Source organism: Salmo trutta, unplaced genomic scaffold (assembly GCF_901001165.1).
Source record: "Salmo trutta unplaced genomic scaffold, fSalTru1.1, whole genome shotgun sequence".
NCBI lineage: Eukaryota > Metazoa > Chordata > Actinopteri > Salmoniformes > Salmonidae > Salmo > Salmo trutta.
This window is the reverse complement of record NW_021823237.1, coordinates 2046422-2067020: the sequence shown is the minus strand read 5'-3', so window position 1 is coordinate 2067020 and position 20599 is coordinate 2046422. Positions and strand designations below refer to the sequence as shown.

The 20599-nt window shown below is 45.9% G+C and overlaps 1 protein-coding gene across 1 annotated transcript; it reads left to right on the top strand.

Annotated features, from left to right (window-relative positions):
* Window positions 1-1361: 1361 nt before the first annotated feature.
* On the top strand, window positions 1362-4045 carry LOC115189817 (neurotrophin-3-like). The gene has a single exon (XM_029748327.1). The coding sequence runs from the start codon at window positions 1395-1397 to the stop codon at window positions 2172-2174; it is 780 nt and encodes a 259-aa protein (XP_029604187.1). The 5' UTR covers window positions 1362-1394; the 3' UTR covers window positions 2175-4045.
* Window positions 4046-20599: the final 16554 nt, after the last annotated feature.

Sequence of the window (20599 nt, the reverse complement as noted above, 5' to 3'; positions counted from 1 at the left end):
CAGGTCTGGGACAGGTAGAATGTCCAGTGAACAGGCCAGGGTTCCATAGCTGCAGGCAGAACAGTTGAAACTGGAGCAGCAGCACGACCAGGTGGACTGGGGACAGCAAGGAGTCATCAGGCCAGGTAGTCCTGAGGCATGGTCCTAGGGCTCAGGTCCTCCGGGAGGGGAGGGAGGGAGAGGGAGAGAGAGAGAATTAGAGAGAGCATATTTAAATTCACACAGGACACCGGATAAGACAGGAGAAATACTCCAGATATAACAGACTGACCCTAGCCCCCCGACACATAAACTACTGCAACATAAATACTGGAGGCTGAGACAGGAGGGGTTAGGAAACACTGTGGCCCCATCCGATGATACCCCCGGACAGGGCCAAACAGGCAGGATATAACCCCACCCACTTTGCCGAAGCACAGCCCCCGCACCACTAGAGGGATATCTTCAACCACTAACTTACTACCCTGAGACAAGCCCACAAAGATCTTCCCCATGTAAACGAACCCGAGGGGGGCGCCAAACCCGAACAGGAAGATCACGTCAGTGACTCAACCCACTCAAGTGACGCACCCCTCCTAGGGACGGGATGGAAGAGCACCAGTAAGCCAGTGACTCAGCCCCCATGATAGGGTTAGAGGCAGAGAATCCCAATGGAGAGAGGGGAACCGGCCAGGCAGAGACAGCAAGGGTGGTTCATCGCTCCAGTGCCCTTCCGTTCATAAAACAACATTCATAATACTTCAGGGCTAATTCCGTTAGCATTTTGGCATGATTCTAGATTCAGAAAATAAAACAACATTCATAATGCTTCAGGGCTAATACCATTAGCATTTTGACATGATTCTGGATTCAGAACATAAAACAACATTCATATGACATGATTCTGGATTCAGAACATAAAACAACATTCATAATACTCCAGGTGATTAATAACTGATAATCTGTCTCCTCTACTCCACAGATCATACAGGTGAATCTAGTGATGTAATTATTGATTATAGGTGATTATTAATAACTGATATTCTGTCCCCTCTACTCCACAGATCATACAGGTGAATCTAGTGGTGTAATTATTGATTATAGGTGATTAATAACTGATATTCTGTCTCCTGTACTCCACAGATCTTACAGGTGAATCTAGTGGTGTAAATCTAGTGGTGTAATTATTGATTATAGGTGATTAATAACTGATATTCTGTCTCCTCTACTCCACAGATCTTACAGGTGAATCTAGTGGTGTAATTATTGATTATAAGTGATTAATAACTGATATTCTGTCTCTTCTATTCCACAGATCATACAGGTGAATCTAGTGGTGTAATTATTGATTATAGACGATTAATAACTGATATTCTGTCTCCTCTACTCCACAGATCTTACAGGTGAATCTAGTGATGTCCATGTTGCTGTACGTGTTGTTCCTAGCGTACCTGTACGGTATCCAGGCAACGCACATGGAGCGCCAGCAGCCCCCGCCCACCCAGGACCCCGTCAACTCCCTCATCATCCAGCTGCTGCAGGCGGACCTGACCCGCGGCCGAGGGAGGCAGACCCGGGACACCTCGCCACCGTTCGGCCCGCCCGCCGTCGACACCCTCCTGGACGACACTAAATTCCCGGAGAGGCGGAGCTCGCTGTACCAGCCAATGGCAGGCCTGTCGTCCGACCTGCTGCAGCAGCAGCAGAAACATTACAACTCTCCCCGGGTCCTGCTGAGCGAGCGGGCGCCACTGCAGCCTCCTCCGCTCTACTCTATAGACGACTACGCGGGCAGCTCTGACAGAACCAACAAGACCCGCAGGAAGAGATACGCGGAACACAAGAGTTACCGCGGGGAGTACTCCGTCTGCGACAGCCAATCACAGTGGGTGACGGACAAGACGAACGCGGTGGACATCAGGGGTCGTCAGGTCACCGTCCTGGATCAGATAAAGACGGGAACCGCTGAAAGCAACTTTGTTAAGCAGTACTTCTACGAGACCAAGTGTCGGACTGCCAAACCTTTTAAGAGCGGCTGTCGCGGCATCGACGACAAACACTGGAACTCGCAGTGTAAAACGTCTCAGACTTACGTCAGAGCTCTGACACAGGACCGGACCTCTGTGGGCTGGCGCTGGATACGGATAGACACTTCCTGTGTCTGTGCGTTGTCACGGAAACACCGCAGGACGTAAACACACACACAACCTGACCAAAGACATTATGGGATATATTTCCTTATTGTGAAGGGGGGGGTGGGGCTGTACATATAAATTATTATTTAAGTTATGTGAAATGCATGTAGTTTCTACATGGCTATATATGATATATAAATATATTTGTTATTTATTGAAGTCATCATCAAAGGAAAATAAAAAAAATATATAAACCAAGAACTCCTAACATGCGGCTCCACAGCCCCGACACAGTCTAGTATGGAGAGACTCTACCATTGGGCTGGACAGTACAGCCTAGTATGGAGAGACTCTACCATTGGGCTGGACAGTACAGTCTAGTATGGAGAGACTCTACAGCCTAGTATGGAGAGACTCTACCATTGGGCTGGACAGTACAGCCTAGTATGGAGAGACTCTACAGCCTAGTATGGAGAGACTCTACCATTGGGCTGGACAGTACAGCCTAGTATGGAGAGACTCTACAGCCTAGTATGGAGAGACTCTACCATTGGGCTGGACAGTACAGCCTAGTATGGAGAGACTCTACCATTGGGCTGGACAGTACAGCCTAGTATGGAGAGACTCTACCATTGGGCTGGACAGTACAGCCTAGTATGGAGAGACTCTACCATTGGGCTGGACAGTACAGCCTAGTATGGAGAGACTCTACCATTGGGCTGGACAGTACAGCCTAGTATGGAGAGACTCTACAGTCTAGTATGGAGAGACTCTACCATTGGGCTGGACAGTACAGTCTAGTATGGAGAGACTCTACCATTGGGCTGGACAGTACAGCCTAGTATGGAGAGACTCTACAGCCTAGTATGGAGAGACTCTACCATTGGGCTGGACAGTACAGCCTAGTATGGAGAGACTCTACAGCCTAGTATGGAGAGACTCTACCATTGGGCTGGACAGTACAGCCTAGTATGGAGAGACTCTACCATTGGGCTGGACAGTACAGCCTAGTATGGGGAGACTCTACAGCCTAGTATGGAGAGACTCTACCATTGGGCTGGACAGTACAGCCTAGTATGGAGAGACTCTACCATTGGGCTGGACAGTACAGTCTAGTGTGGAGAGACTCTACCATGGGCTGGACAGTACAGTCTAGTGTGGAGAGACTCTACCATGGGGCTGGACAGTACAGCCTAGCATGGAGAGACTCTACCATTGGGCTGGACAGTACAGCCTAGTGTGGAGAGACTCTACCATTGGGCTGGACAGTACAGCCTAGTATGGAGAGACTCTACCATTGGGCTGGACAGTACAGCCTAGTATGGAGAGACTCTACCATTGGGCTGGACAGTACAGCCTAGTATGGAGAGACTCTACCATTGGGCTGGACAGTACAGTCTAGTGTGGAGAGACTCTACCATGGGGCTGGACAGTACAGCCTAGCATGGAGAGACTCTACCATTGGGCTGGACAGTACAGCCTAGTGTGGAGAGACTCTACCATGCGGCTGGACAGTACAGCCTAGCATGGAGAGACTCTACCATTGGGCTGGACAGTACAGCCTAGTATGGAGAGACTCTACCATTGGGCTGGACAGCACAGTCTAGTATGGAGAGACTCTACCATGGAGCTGGACAGTACAGCCTAATATGGAGAGACGACGTGCCTTGTTGATATACCCAGGGCAGCAAATGAAAAAGAGGATATGACATCACTAGGGGATATGACATCACTAGGTGTGGAGTACAGGATCTCCACTGTCATCCAGCTCATTCTATGACATCACCCGCTCTGACTGTTTGAAAACAGAAATCTGGTCCAGATGTTATTGTGGACTAAATATGTACTGTCTGGATGTATGGACTAACCACGTACCTGTACTGGTATTAAACAGAGGCCCTGAATTATGACTGATGAGCTGGTATACAACAGACCAGACTGGTTTGGGTTTTTCATAATGTAGTAACTCATAGTTTTGCTGTATCATCCAGGATCAATACATGAGGTTTGATATGGTGCTTTTGTACCAAACACATGGGTGGCCTCTGACCTGGAAGAGCTGGTGGCTGTAGGGAGGCTGGGCAGTATGGAGCAGGTCTGGTGGCCTCTGGCCTGGAAGAGCTGGTGGCTGTAGGGAGGCTGGGCAGTATGTATGGAGCAGGTCTGGTGGCCTCTGGCCTGGAAGAGCTGGTGGCTGTAGGGAGGCTGGGCAGTATGGAGCAGGTCTGGTGGCCTCTGACCTGGAAGAGCTGGTGGCTGTAGGGAGGCTGGGCAGTATGGAGCAGGTCTGGTGGCCTCTGACCTGGAAGAGCTGGTGGCTGTAGGGAGGCTGGGCAGTATGTATGCGGCAGGTCTGGTGGCCTCTGGCCTGGAAGAGCTGGTGGCTGTAGGGAGGCTGGGCAGTATGTATGGAGCAGGTCTGGTGGCCTCTGACCTGGAAGAGCTGTGGCTGTAGGGAGGCTGGGCAGTATGTATGGAGCAGGTCTGGTGGCCTCTGACCTGGAAGAGCTGGTGGCTGTAGGGAGGCTGGGCAGTATGTATGGAGCAGGTCTGGTGGCCTCTGACCTGGAAGAACTGGTGGCTGTAGGGAGGCTGGGCAGTATGGAGCAGGTCTGGTGGCTGTAGGGAGGCTGGGCAGTATGTATGGAGCAGGTCTGTCTGGCCTCATTAGGTCATGTTCCACTAATGTTATCAGGACCAAAGCTTCTAAGGCCCTCCTCTCCCTGTTAATCAGGTCCTGTCTGACCGTCTCCAATCTCTAACTCTAAACCCAACGTCTAAGCCTAAAGCCTCCTCCACTCTCTAAGCCTGAAGCCACCTCCACTCTCTAAGCCTAAAGCCACCTCCACTCTCTAAGCCTGAAGCCACCTCCACTCTCTAAGCCTGAAGCCACCTCCGCTCTGATAGAGCCTGGTAGAACCTCAGAACCTGGTAGAACCTCAGAACCTGGTAGAGCCTGGTAGAAACTCAGAACCTGGTAGAACCTCAGAACCTGGTAGAACCTCAGAACCTGGTAGAACCTGGTAGAACCTCAGAACCTGGTAGAACCTCAGAACCTGGTAGAGCCTGGTAGAACCTCAGAACCTGGTAGAATCTAATAGAACCCGATAGAGCTCTGTGATGTCGAGAGAGCAAGCAGCAGGTAGGTCGTCCCATAGAAAGTGTAGTGGTTCAGTGAGTGTTGAGAGAGCAAGCAGCAGGTAGGTCGTCCCATAGAAAGTGTAGTGGTTCAGTGAGTGTTGAGAGGGCTAGCAGCAGGTAGGTCGTCCCATAGAAAGTGTAGTGGTTCAGTGAGTGTTGAGAGAGCAAGCAGCAGGTAGGTCGTCCCATAGAAAGTGTAGTGGTTCAGTGAGTGTTGAGAGAGCAAGCAGCAGGTAGGTCGTCCCATAGAAAGTGTAGTGGTTCGGTGAGTGTTGAGAGGGCTAGCAGCAGGTAGGTCGTCCCATAGAAAGTGTAGTGGTTCAGTGAGTGTTGAGGTGTTGAGGCAGGTTAGCAGGTATCAGGCCCACATCAGACCGTACCATAGCTAACGACGTGGCCTAAGGAGATGTTCGTGTGTGCAGAGCTAGGATTGAAACCCCCTAAGCTACCCTGGAAGATGCTTTACTACAGGACAAACCCAGCCTCAGATCACTCTCTGTCGGGTGGGCTTTTACCTAAATCATGCATCGATGTCATTTGGAAGTCTGCAGGACAGAGTTGTGTGTCGCATAAGACGTCAGACTTCCTGTTGGCTACTAAGTCTGACAGCAATGCCAGAGAGCTATTCATAAGACTTCCAGGTCAGAGGTTAAAGGTTAGATGGTCAGTTGGTTCAGGCTCAGACACTCAATCTGACACCTGTCTATCAAACTAACAACCCAGACCCCTAGCTCTACCTCACCCTGTCCACTAGCCCTACCTCACCCTGTCCCCTAGCTCTACCTCACCCTGTACCCTAGCCCTACCTCACTAGCCCTACCTCACCCTGTCCCCTAGCCCTACCTCACCCTGTACCCTAGCCCTACCTCACTAGCCCTACCTCACCCTGTCCCCTAGACCTACCTCACCCTGTACCCTAGCCCTACCTCACTAGCCCTACCTCACCCTGTCCCCTAACTCTACCTCACCCTGTCCCCTAGCCCTACCTCACTAGCCCTACCTCACCCTGACCCCTAGCCCTACCTCACCCTGTACCCTAGCCCTACCTCACTAACCCTACCTCACCCAGACACCTAGCCCTACCTCACTAGCCCTACCTCACCCTGTCCCCTAGCCCTACCTCACTAGCCCTACCTCACCCTGACCCCTACCTCACTAACCCTACCTCACTAGCCCTACCTCACCCTGACCCCTAGCCCTACCTCACCCAGACCCCTAGCCCTACCTCACTAACCCTACCTCACTAGCCCTACCTCACCCTGTCCCCTAGCCCTACCTCACCCTGACCCCTAGCCCTACCTCACCCTGACCCCTAGCCCTACCTCACTAACCCTACCTCACCCTGACCCCTAGCCCTACCTCACTATCCCTACCTCACCCAGACCCCTAGCCCTACCTCACTAGCCCTATCTCACCCAGACCCCTAGCCCTACCTCCCTAACCCTACCTCACCCTGTCCCCTAGCCCTACCTCACCCTGACCCCTAGCCCTACCTCACCCTGACCACTAGCCCTACCTCACTAACCCTACCTCACTAGCCCTACCTCACCCTGACCCCTAGCCCTACCTCAGGGTCAGAGAACACTGAGAAGACCTGTCAACCTCAATGTATTGGGAGGAACATCCACACAACCATCTCCTAACATCCACACAACCATCTCCTAACATTCATACAACCATCTCCTAACATCCACACAACCATCTCCTAACATCCATACAACCATCACAGAACATCCATACAACCATCACAGAACATCCACACAACCATCACAGAACATTCATACAACCATCACAGAACATGCATATAACCAACACAGAACATTCATACAACCATCTCCTAACATTCATACAACCATCTCCTAACATTCATACAGCCATCACAGAACATCCATACAACCATCACAGAACATTCATACAACCATCACAGAACATTCATACAACCATCTCCTAACATTCATACAGCCATCACAGAACATCCATACAACCATCACAGAACATTCATACAACCATCACAGAACATTCATACAACCATCTCCTAACATTCATACAACCATCTCCTAACATTCCCACAACCATCACAGAACATCCACACAACCATCACATATCATTCACACAACCATCTAACATTCATACAACCATCACAGAACATTATTTACTTTACATTTTTACCCCAATTTCTCGAGGCGACGGACTCGAGGCGACGGACTCGAGGCGACGGACTCGAGGCGACGGACTCGAGGCGACGGACTCGAGGCAACGGTCGAGAGCCGCGCGTCCTCCGAAACACAACCAAGCTGCACTGCTTCTTGACACAACGCCCCACGTAACCCGGAAGCCGCACCAATGTGTCGGAGGAGACACCGTAACCCTGGCGACCGGGTCAGCGTGCACTGTGCCCCCGGCCCGCCCCCGGCCCGCCCCCGGCCCGCCCCCGGCCCGCCACAGGAGTTGCTAGAGCACGATGGGACAAGGACATCCCTGCCGGCCAAACCCTCCCCTAACCGGGACGACGCTGGGCCAATGGTGCGGCGTCTCATGGGTCTCCCGGTCGCTGCCGGCTGCGACAGAGCCTGGAATCGAACCAGGATCTGTAGTGGCACAGCTTAGACCACTGCACCACTCGGGAGGCCCCTCAGAACATCCATACAACCATCTCATAACATCCATACAACCATCACAGAACATCCATACAACCATCACAGAACATTCATACAACCATCACAGAACATCCATACAACCATCACAGAACATTCATACAACCATCACAGAACATTCATACAAATTCCATCCCACAGCCACGTAGAGAGAGCTAAACCAGAGCAACTCGGGCAGCTAAACCAGAGCAACTCGGGCAGCTCAACCAGAGCAACTCGGGCAGCTCAACCAGAGCAACTCGGGCAGCTCAACCAGAGCAACTCGGGCAGCTCAACCAGAGCAACTCGGGCAGCTCAACCAGAGCAACTCGGGCAGCTCAACCAGAGCAACTCGGGCAGCTCAACCAGAGCAACTCGGGCAGCTAAACCAGAGCAACTCGGGCAGCTCAACCAGAGCAACTCGGGCAGCTAAACCAGAGCAACTCGGGCAGCTAAACCAGAGCAACTCGGGCAGCTAAACCAGAGCAACTCGGGCAGCTAAACCAGAGCAACTCGGGCAGCTCAACCAGAGCAACTCAGGCAGCTCAACCAGAGCAACTCTGGCAGCTAAACCAGAGCAACTCTGGCAGCTAAACCAGAGCAACTCTGGCAGCTAAACCAGAGCAACTCTGGCAGCTAAACCAGAGCAACTCAGGCAGCTCAACCAGAGTTAACTAAGTTACTAAAGATGTGATGCAGGGAGGGGGATTGACAGGCGGACAGAGTAAGGAATGAGAGTTTAAACCAGAGGTTATATTTAATAAGAAGGAGTTTCATAGATTTCATAGACCCCCCTACACCACCCACACCATTACAGAGAGGAGTTCTCCCCCTACACCACCCACACCATTACAGAGAGGAGTTCTCCCCCTACACCACCCACACCATTACAGAGAGGAGTTCTCCCCCTACACCACCCACACCATTACAGAGAGGAGTTCTCCCACTTTATTACACACTAATACACACCAATACACTTTAATACACACTCATAAACACCAATACACTTTAATACACACCAATACATGTTAATACACACTCATATACAGCAATACACTTTAATACACACTAATACACATCAATACACTTTAATACACACTCATACACACCAATACACGTTAATACACACTCATACACACCAATACACGTTAATACACACTCATACACATCAATACACTTTATTACACACTCATACACACCAATACACTTTAATACCCACCAATACCCCTGGACAGGTCTGAAACTGTACCCAGACACACAGAGGATCTCCTACATGCAGTGTTGACGCTGCAGTAGATACTAGAACCCAATGGATATTCTGTCATATTGGTTTCTATTGGTTAGGAGGACATTGAAGTGCCCTGCTGTTACCATAGTAACTCAATGCCAGTCTGGCTGCTTCTTAACCACTTGGTGTTTAAAGCCACATTCAACCTCCAGTTCTGAATCTAATGCGTTTCCTGGAAAAGGAAGGTTGTTAACTTCTTCTTTTAGAGTTCCCAGCTATTTAATGAGGAGAATGTGCCAAACACAGCACATTTAAGGACAGCTAAAGGATACCCTCCCCCCAGCCCCATCCAGGCAGTAGGACCCCCCCCCAGCCCCATCCAGGCAGTAGGACCCCCCCCCAGCACCATCCAGGCTGTAGGACCCCCCCCCCCAGCCCCATCCAGGCTGTAGGACCCCCCCCAGCCCCATCCAGGCTGTAGGACCCCCCCCCCCCTCCCCCAGCCCCATCCAGGCTGTAGGACCGCCCCATCCAGGCTGTAGGACTCCCCCCCCAACCAGGCTGTAGGACCCCCCTCCAGCCCCATCCAGGCTGTAGGACCCCCCCCCCAGCCCCATCCAGGCTGTAGGACCCCCCCCAGCCCCATCCAGGCTGTAGGACCCCCCCCAGCCCCATCCAGGCTGTAGGACCCCCCCCAGCCCCACCCAGGCTGTAGGACCCCCCCCCAGCCCCATCCAGGCTGTAGGACCCCCCCCCCCCCAGCCCCATCCAGGCTGTAGGACCCCCCCCCAGCCCCATCCAGGCTGTAGGACCCCCCCCCTCAGCCCCATCCAGGCTGTAGGACCCCCCCCAGCCCCATCCAGGCTGTAGGACTCCCCCCCAGCCCCATCCAGGCTGTAGGACCCCCCCCAGCCCCATCCAGGCTGTAGGACCCCCCCCCCCAGCCCCATCCAGGCTGTAGGACCCCCCCCCCAGCCCCATCCAGGCTGTAGGACCCCCCCCTTCCCCATCCAGGCTGTAGGACCCCCCCCCCAGCCCCATCCAGGCTGTAGGACCCCCCCCCCAGCCCCATCCAGGCTGTAGGACCCCCCCCCCAGCCCCATCCAGGCTGTAGGACCCCCCCCCAGCCCCATCCAGGCTGTAGGACCCCCCCCAGCCCCATCCAGGCTGTAGGACCCCCCCAGCCCCATCCAGGCTGTAGGACCCCCCCCCCCCCCAGCCCCATCCGGGCTGTAGGACCCCCCCCCCAGCCCCCTCCAGGCTGTAGGACCCCCCCCCCCCAGCCCCATCCAGGCTGTAGGACCCCCCCAGCCCCATCCAGGCTGTAGGACCCCCCCCCAGCCCCATCCAGGCTGTAGGACCCCCCCCCCCCAGCCCCATCCAGGCTGTAGGACCCCCCCCCCAGCCCCATCCAGGCTGTAGGACCCCCCGGCCCCAGACAAAACATGAGTTTTAGTGAAGAGTCTATTGGATGGTACTTGTTCTGTTAGCGACCTGTTAGATGGCTGGTGTAAACTGTCTGTACTGTGTTCTGAACTATCTGAACGGTCTGTACTGTGTTCTGAACGGTCTGTACTGTCTGTACTGTGTTCTGAACGGTCTGTACTGTCTGTACTGTGTTCTGAACGGTCTGTACTGTCTGTACTGTGTTCTGAACGGTCTGTACTGTGTTCTAAACGGTCTGTACTGTGTTCTAAACGGTCTGTACTGTGTTCTAAACGGTCTGTACTGTGTTCTGAACGGTCTGTACTGTCTGTACTGTCTGTACTGTGTTCTGAACGGTCTGTACTGTGTTCTGAACGGTCTGTACTGTGTTCTGAAAGGTCTGTACTGTGTTCTGAACGGTCTGTACTGTCTGTACTGTGTTCTGAACGGTCTGTACTGTCTGTACTGTGTTCTGAACGGTCTGTACTGTGTTCTAAACGGTCTGTACTGTGTTCTGAACGGTCTGTACTGTGTTCTGAACGGTCTGTACTGTGTTCTGAACGGTCTGTACTGTCTGTACTGTGTTCTGAACGGTCTGTACTGTCTGTACTGTCTGTACTGTGTTCTGAACGGTCTGTACTGTGTTCTGAACGGTCTGTACTGTCTGTACTGTCTGTACTGTGTTCTGAACGGTCTGTACTGTGTTCTGAACGGTCTGTACTGTGTTCTGAACGGTCTGTACTGTGTTCTGAACTGTCTCTCCGTTACGCTGTGTGTCTGTATGATGTTTAGTTGATTGGGTAAATCTCCGGTCCTGTCCTGACCTCCAGCCTGCTCCATCACAGTACAGCCTTCTGTTAAACACGCTGAGAACTGACCCCAGAGCAGCGCTTAAAGACTCTGTCCTCTGTCCTCTATTCATCTGACTCTACTGAGAACTGATCCCAGAGCAGCGCTTAAAGACTGGGGCCTCTGTCCTCTATTCATCTGACTCTACTGAGAACTGACCCCAGAGCAGCGCTTACAGAAGCTATCCCCTTTGACTCTACCCTCTCCAACAGATCAGGACTCACGGCCCATCTGTATGTCTGTCTGTCCGTCCGTCTGTGTGGTGAAACATGAATAAACATATGACTATGTTTTCTATAACTCAGTCTCTGTGTGTGTTATTACTGAGTTACAACATTTACATTTACGTCATTTAGCAGACGCTCTTATCCAGAGCGACTTACAAATTGGTGCATTTACCTTATGATATCCAGTGGAACAACCACTTTACAATAGTACATCTATTTCTTTTAGGGGGGGGGGGGGTTAGAAGGATTACTTTATCCTATCCCAGGTATTCCTTAAAGAGGTGGGGTTTCAGGTGTCTCCGGAAGGTGGTGATTGACTCCGCTGTCCTGGCATCGTGAGGGAGCTTGTTCCACCATTGGGGTGCCAGAGCAGCGAACAGTTTTGACTGGGCTGAGCGGGAACTGTGCTTCCGCAGAGGTAGGGGGGCGAGCAGGCCAGAGGTGGATGAACGCAGTGCCCTTGTTTGGGTGTAGGGCCTGATCAGAGCCTGAAGGTACGGAGGTGCCGTTCCCCTCACAGCTCCGTAGGCAAGCAACATGGACTTGTAGCGGATGCGAGCTTCAACTGGAAGCCAGTGGAGAGAGCGGAGGAGCGGGGTGACGTGAGAGAACTTGGGAAGGTTGAACACCAGACGGGCTGCGGCGTTCTGGATGAGTTGTAGGGGTTTAATGGCGCAGGCAGGGAGCCCCGCCAACAGCGAGTTGCAGTAGTCCAGACGGGAGATGACAAGTGCCTGGATTAGGACCTGCGCCGCTTCCTGTGTGAGGCAGGGTCGTACTCTGCGAATGTTGTAGAGCATGAACCTACAGGATCGGGTCACCGCCTTGATGTTAGTGGAGAACGACAGGGTGTTGTCCAGGGTCACGCCAAGGCTCTTAGCACTCTGGGAGGAGGACACAAGGGAGTTGTCAACCGTGATGGCGAGATCATGGAACGGGCAGTCCTTCCCCGGGAGGAAGAGCAGCTCCGTCTTGCCGAGGTTCAGCTTGAGGTGGTGATCCGTCATCCACACTGATATGTCTGCCAGACATGCAGAGATGCGATTCGCCACCTGGTTATCAGAAGGGGGAAAGGAGAAGATTCATTGTGTGTCGTCTACGTAGCAATGATAGGAGAGACCATGTGAGGATATGACAGAGCCAAGTGACTTGGTGTATAGCGAGAATAGGAGAGGGCCTAGAACTGAGCCCTGGGGGACACCAGTGGTGAGAGCACGTGGTGCGGAGACGGATTCTCGCCATGCCACCTGGTAGGAGCGACCTGTCAGGTAGGACGCAATCCAAGAGTGCCGGAGATGCCCAACTCGGAGAGGGTGGAGAGGAGGATCTGATGGTTCACAGTATCAAAGGCAGCAGATAGGTCTAGAAGGATGAGAGCAGAGGAGAGTTAGCTTTAGCAGTGCGGAGAGCCTCCGTGACACAGAGAAGAGCAGTCTCAGTTGAGTGACCAGTCTTGAAACCTGACTGATTTGGATCAAGAAGGTCATTCTGAGAGAGATAGCAGGAGAGCTGGCCAAGGACGGCACGTTCAAGAGTTTTGGAGAGAAAAGAAAGAAGGGATACTGGTCTGTAGTTGTTGACATTGGAGGGATCGAGTGTAGGTTTTTTCAGAAGGGGTGCAACTCTCGTTCTCTTGAAGATGGAAGGGACGTAGCCAGCGGTCAAGGATGAGTTGATGAGCGAGGTGAGGTAAGGGAGAATGTCTCCGGAAATGGTCTGGAGAAGAGAGGAGGGGATAGGGTCAAGTGGGCAGGTTGTTGGGCGGCCGGCCGTCACAAGACGCGAGATTTCATCTGGAGAGAGGGGGGAGAAAGAGGTCAAAGCACAGGGTAGGGCAATGTGAGCAGGACCAGCGGTGTCGTTTGAGTTAACAAACGAGGATCGGATGTCATCAACCTTCTTTTCAAAATGGTTGACGAAGTCATCCGCAGAGAGGGAGGGGGGGAGGGGGAGGAGGATTCAGGAGGGAGGAGAAGGTGGCAAAGAGCTTCCTAGGGTTAGAGGCAGATGCTTGGAATTTAGAGTGGTAGAAAGTGGCTTTAGCAGCAGAAACAGAGGAGGAAAATGTGGAGAGGAGGGAGTGAAAAGATGCCAGGTCCGCAGGGAGGCTAGTTTTCCTCCATTTCCGCCCGGCTGCCCGGAGCCCTGTTCTGTGGGTCTGTGACTGTCCAGCAGTAGGTTCCAATGACAGAGACAGAAAGAGGCAGGGAAAAGGAGAGAGAGAGAGAGAGAGAGAGAGAGAGAGAGAGAGAGAGAGGGAGGGAGAGAGAGAGAGAGAGAGGGAGGGAGGAAGGGAGAGAGAGGGAGGGAGAGAGGGAGGAAGGGAGAGAGAGAAAGAGAGAGAGGGAGAGAGAGAGGGAGAGAGGGAGAGAGGAAGGGAAAATGAGAGAGGGGAGGGAGAGGGGGAGGGAGAGAGAGGGAGAGAGAGAGAGAGAGAGAGAGAAAGAGAGAGTGATTGAGAGTGAAAGAGAGAGAGTGATTGAGAGAGGGAGAGAGAGAGGGCGGGAGAGAGGGAGGGAGAGAGCGAGAGAAAGAGAGTGAGTGAGAGAGGTAGGGAGAGAGGGAGGAAGGGAGAGAGAGGGAGAGAGAGAGAGGTGGTGAGAGGAGGGAGAGAGAAAGAGAGAGGTGGTGAGAGGAGGGAGAGAGAAAGAGAGAGGGAGATAGAGTTGAAGTGGGAAGTTTACATACACCTCAGCCAAATACATTTGAACTCAGTTTTTCACAATTCCTGACATTTAATCCAAGTAAAAATTCGCTATCTTAGGTCAGTTAGGATCACCACTTCATTTTAAGAATGTGAAATGTCAGAATAATAGTAGAGAGAATGATTTATTTCAGCTTTTATTTCTTTCATCACATTCCCAGTGGGTCAGAAGTTTACATAAACTCAATTAGTATTTGGTCTTCAAAAAGAAAGGAGGACCAAGGCACTCTTCATATAATTGATTAAAATGCCTTTATTAGTATGTCGTGTTCAATAGAAACAATGTTTTTAAAAAACCGACGCGTTTCGGCTGCATGGCCTTCGTCAGGGAGAGTAAATCAGCCGAGGTTAGTTTAACAGGGGAGATGTGACCTTTACTGCAGAGAGGAGAGAGATAGGAGGGACAGACAGGAAAGAGAGAAGGGACAGGACTGCATTACCCATCACCAGTCCCAGTCCAGCCTGACCCAGCCCAAATCCTCAGCATGTTTACCTAACCCAGCCACATCCCCTCTTACCTAGACCTATACCCCAGGCTCTCTCCCCAGCTCCAGTCCAGCCCAGCGGAACGAGGTCAGAGATTTGTACAAACATCGCTCCAGGATACAGTCCTGCTGAGTTGGGAATTGGGCTCCCCCTGTCAATCCTCGGCTCCCCCCCTGCCTGCCGCCCAGAACCCCCCCCATCCCTGCCCACAGCAGGAACAGGAAGTCCAGCAGCAGTGAGCAACAACACAAGTTGGCTGTCTATAAATACCAGGAGTGTGAAGTCTTAGATTAAGTCCCAAATGGCATCCCATTCCCTATACAGTGCACTACTTTTGACCAGGGCCCACTAGGGAATAGGGTGCTTGTTTTGGGACACAGTCCCCTGTGTGCTCTGTATTTCCTGGAATAGCCGTGACAACAGTTAAAGAAGACATAAGCCTCTCAGAGAGTTAACCCTCATCCCTGTCAGGACTCCCTCCTGACAACAGGCTGTGGCCAGTCACTCCAGGTCAACTGGCCTCCAGCATAGAGCCCCCACACTGCAGCTACAGACTAGTGGTTTACACAATAACACCTAACTATGGTCAGATCTGTTAACAGCAGTGAATAGGTGGAATAACTAGCTAGTAGAATATTATAATGGTGGTATAACTAGTAGAATATTATAATGGTGGTATAACTAGTAGAATATTATAATGGTGGTATAACTGGCTAGTAGAATATTATAATGGTGGTATAACTAGTAGAATGTTATAATGGGTGGTATAACTAGCTAGTAGAATATTATAATGGTGGTATAACTAGTAGAATATTATAATGGGTGGTATAACTAGCTAGTAGAATATTATAATGGGTGGTATAACTAGTAGAATATTATAATGGTGGTATAACTAGTAGAATATTATAATGGGTGATATAACTAGCTAGTAGAATATTATAATGGGTGATATAACTAGTAGAATATTATAATGGTGGTATAACTAGTAGAATATTATAATGGTGGTATAACTAGCTAGTAGAATATTATAATGGTGGTAAAACTAGCAAGTAGAATATTATAATGGGTGGTATAACTAGCTAGTAGAATATTATAATGGGTGGTATAACTAGCTAGTAGAATATTATAATGGGTGGTATAACTAGCTAGTAGAATATTATAATGGTGGTATGACTAGCAAGTAGAATATTATAATGGGTGGTATAACTAGCTAGTAGAATATTATAATGGTGGTATAACTAGCTAGTAGAATATTATAATGGTGGTATAACTAGCTAGTAGAATATTATAATGGTGGTATAACTAGCTAGTAGAATATTATAATGGGTGGTATAACTAGCTAGTAAAATATTATAATGGTGGTATAACTAGCTAGTAGAATATTATAATGGTGGTATAACTAGTAGAATATTATAATGGTGGTATAACTAGTAGAATATTATAATGGTGGTATAACTAGTAGAATATTATAATGGGTGGTATAACTAGTAGAATATTATAATGGTGGTATAACTAGTAGAATATTATAATGGTGGTATAGCTAGTAGAATATTATAATGGTGATATAACTAGCTAGTAGAATATTATAATGGTGGTATAACTAGCTAGTAGAATATTATAATGGTGGTATAACTAGTAGAATATTATAATGGTGGTATAACTAGTAGAATATTATAATGGTGGTATAACTAGTAGAATATTAAAATGGGTGGTATAACTAGTAGAATATTATAATGGTGGTATAACTAGTAGAATATTATAATGGTGGTATAACTAGTAGAATATTATAATGGGTGGTATAACTAGCTAGTAGAATATTATAATGGTGGTATAACTAGCTAGTAGAATATTATAGTGGTGGTATAACTAGTAGAATATTATAATGGTGGTATAACTAGCTAGTAGAATATTATAATGGTGGTATAACTAGTAGAATATTATAATGGGTGGTATAACTAGCTATTAGAATATTATAATGGTGATATAACTAGTAGAATATTATAATGGTGATATAACTAGCTAGTAGAATATTATAATGGTGGTATAACTAGCTAGTAGAATATTATAATGGTGGTATAACTAGCTAGTAGAATATTATAATGGGTGATATAACTAGCTAGTAGAATATTATAATGGGTGATATAACTAGCTAGTAGAATATTATAATGGGTGATATACCTAGTAGAATATTATAATGGGTGGTATAACTAGCTAGTAGAATATTATAATGGGTGGTATAACTAGCTAGTAGAATATTATAATGGTGATATAACTAGCTAGTAGAATATTATAATGGTGGTATAACTAGCTAGTAGAATATAATGGTGGTATAACTAGCTAGTAGAATATTATAATGGTGATATAACTAGCTAGTAGAATAATATAATGGTGGTATAACTAGCTAGTAGAATATTATAATGGTGGTATAACTAGCTAGTAGAATATTATAATGGTGGTATAACTAGTAGAATATTATAATGGTGGTATAACTAGCTAGTAGAATATTATAATGGTGGTATAACTAGTAGAATATTATAATGGTGGTATAACTAGTAGAATATTATAATGGTGGTATAACTAGTAGAATATTATAATGGGTGGTATAACTAGCTAGTAGAATATTATAATGGTGGTATAACTAGCTAGAAGAATATTATAGTGGTGGTATAACTAGTAGAATATTATAATGGTGGTATAACTAGCTAGTAGAATATTATAATGGTGGTATAACTAGTAGAATATTATAATGGTGATATAACTAGTAGAATATTATAATGGTGATATAACTAGCTAGTAGAATATTATAATGGTGGTATAACTAGCTAGTAGAATATTATAATGGTGGTATAACTAGTAGAATATTATAATGGTGGTATAACTAGCTAGTAGAATATTATAATGGTGGTATAACTAGCTAGTAGAATATTATAATGGGTGATATAACTAGCTAGTAGAATATTATAATGGTGGTATAACTAGCTAGTAGAGTATTATAATGGTGGTATAACTAGCTAGTAGAATATTATAATGGTGGTATAACTAGTAGAATATTATAATGGTGGTATAACTAGTAGAATATTATAATGGTGATATAACTAGCTAGTAGAATATTATAATGGTGGTAAAACTAGTAGAATATTATAATGGGTGGTATAACTAGCTAGTAGAATATTATAATGGTGGTATAACTAGTAGAATATTATAATAGTGATATAACTAGCTAGTAGAATATTATAATGGTGGTGTAACTAGCTAGTAGAATATTATAATGGTGGTATAACTAGTAGAATATTATAATGGTGGTATAACTAGTAGAATATTATAATGGTGGTATAACTAGCTAGTAGAATATTATAATGGGTGGTATAACTAGTAGAATATTATAATGGAGGTATAACTAGTAGAATATTATAATGGTGGTATAACTAGCTAGTAGAATATTATAAGGGTGGTATAACTAGCTAGTAGAATATTATAATGGTGGTATGACTAGTAGAATATTATAATGGTGGTATAACTAGCTAGTAGAATATTATAGTGGTGGTATAACTAGCTAGTAGAATATTATAATGGTGGTATAACTAGTAGAATATTATAATGGTGGTATAACTAGCTAGTAGAATATTATAATGGTGGTATAACTAGTAGAATATTATAATGGTGGTATAACTAGCTAGTAGAATATTATAATGGTGGTATAACTAGTAGAATATTATAATGGTGGTATAACTAGTAGAATATTATAATGGGTGGTATAACTAGCTAGTAGAATATTATAATGGTGGTATAACTAGTAAAATATTATAATGGTGGTATAACTAGTAAAATATTATAATGGTGGTATAACTAGTATAAGATTATAATGGTGGTATAACTAGTATAAGATTATAATGGTGGTATAACTAGTATAATATTATAATGGTGGTATAACTAGCTAGTAGAATATTATAATGGGTGATAAAACTAGTAGAATATTATAATGGTGGTATAACTAGCTAGTAGAATATTATAATGGTGGTATAACTAGTAGAATATTATAATGGGTGGTATAACTAGCTATTAGAATATTATAATGGTGATATAACTAGTAGAATATTATAATGGTGATATAACTAGCTAGTAGAATATTATAATGGTGGTATAACTAGCTAGTAGAATATTATAATGGTGGTATAACTAGCTAGTAGAATATTATAATGGGTGATATAACTAGCTAGTAGAATATTATAATGGGTGATATAACTAGTAGAATATTATAATGGGATGTATAACTAGCTAGTAGAATATTTTAATGGGTGGTATAACTAGTTAGTAGAATATTATAATGGTGGTATAACTAGCTAGTAGAATATTAAAATGGGTGATATAACTAGCTAGTGGAATATTATAATGGTGGTATAACTAGTAGAATATTATAATGGGTGGTATAACTAGCTAGTAGAATATTATAATGGTGGTATAACTAGCTAGTAGAATATTATAATGGTGATATAACTAGCTAGTAGAATATTATAATGGGTGATATAACTAGCTAGTAGAATATTATAATGGGTGGTATAACTAGTAGAATATTATAATGGGTGGTATAACTAGCTAGTAGAATATTATAATGGTGGTATAACTAGCTAGTAGAATATTATAATGGTGGTATAACTAGTAGAATATTATAATGGGTGGAATAACTAGTAGAATATTATAATGGTGGTATAACTAGCTAGTAGAATATTATAATGGTGATATAACTAGCTAGTAGAATATTATAATGGGTGGTATAACTAGTAGAATATTATAATGGGTGGTATAACTAGTAGAATATTATAATGGTGGTATAACTAGCTAGTAGAATATTATAATGGTGATATAACTAGCTAGTAGAATATTATAATGGGTGGTATAACTAGCTAGTAGAATATTATAATGGTGGTATAACTAGCTAGTAGAATATTATAATGGTGGTATAACTAGTAGAATATTATAATGGGTGATATAACTAGCTAGTAGAATATTATAAAGGTGGTATAACTAGCTAGTAGAATATTATAGTGGTGGTATAACTAGCTAGTAGAATATTATAATGGGTGATATAACTAGTAGAATATTATAATGGTGGTATAACTAGTAGAATATTATAATGGGTGGTATAACTACCTAGTAGAATATTATAATGGGTGGTATAACTAGTAGAATATTATAATGGGTGATATAACTAGTAGAATATTATAATAGTGGTATAACTAGTAGAATATTATAATGGTGGTATAACTAGTAGAATATTATAATGGTTGGTATAACTAGCTATTAGAATATTATAATGGTGATATAACTAGCTAGTAGAATATTATAATGGTGGTATAACTAGCTAGTATAATATTATAATGGTGGTATAACTAGCTAGTAGAATATTATAATGGTGGTATAACTAGCTAGTAGAATATTATAATGGGTGAAATAACTAGCTAGTAGAATATTATAATGGTGGTATAACTAGCTAGTAGAATATTATAATGGTGGTATAACTAGCTAGTAGAATATTATAATGGTGGTATTACTAGCTAGTATAATATTATAATGGTGGTATAACTAGCTAGTATAATATTATAATCGTGGTATAACTAGTAGAATATTATAATGGTGATATAACTAGCTAGTAGAATATTATAATGGTGGTATAAGTAGTAGAATATTATAATGGGTGGTATAACTAGCTAGTAGAATATTATAATGGTGGTATAACTAGTAGAATATTATAATGGTGGTATAACTAGTAGAATATTATAATGGTGGTATAACTA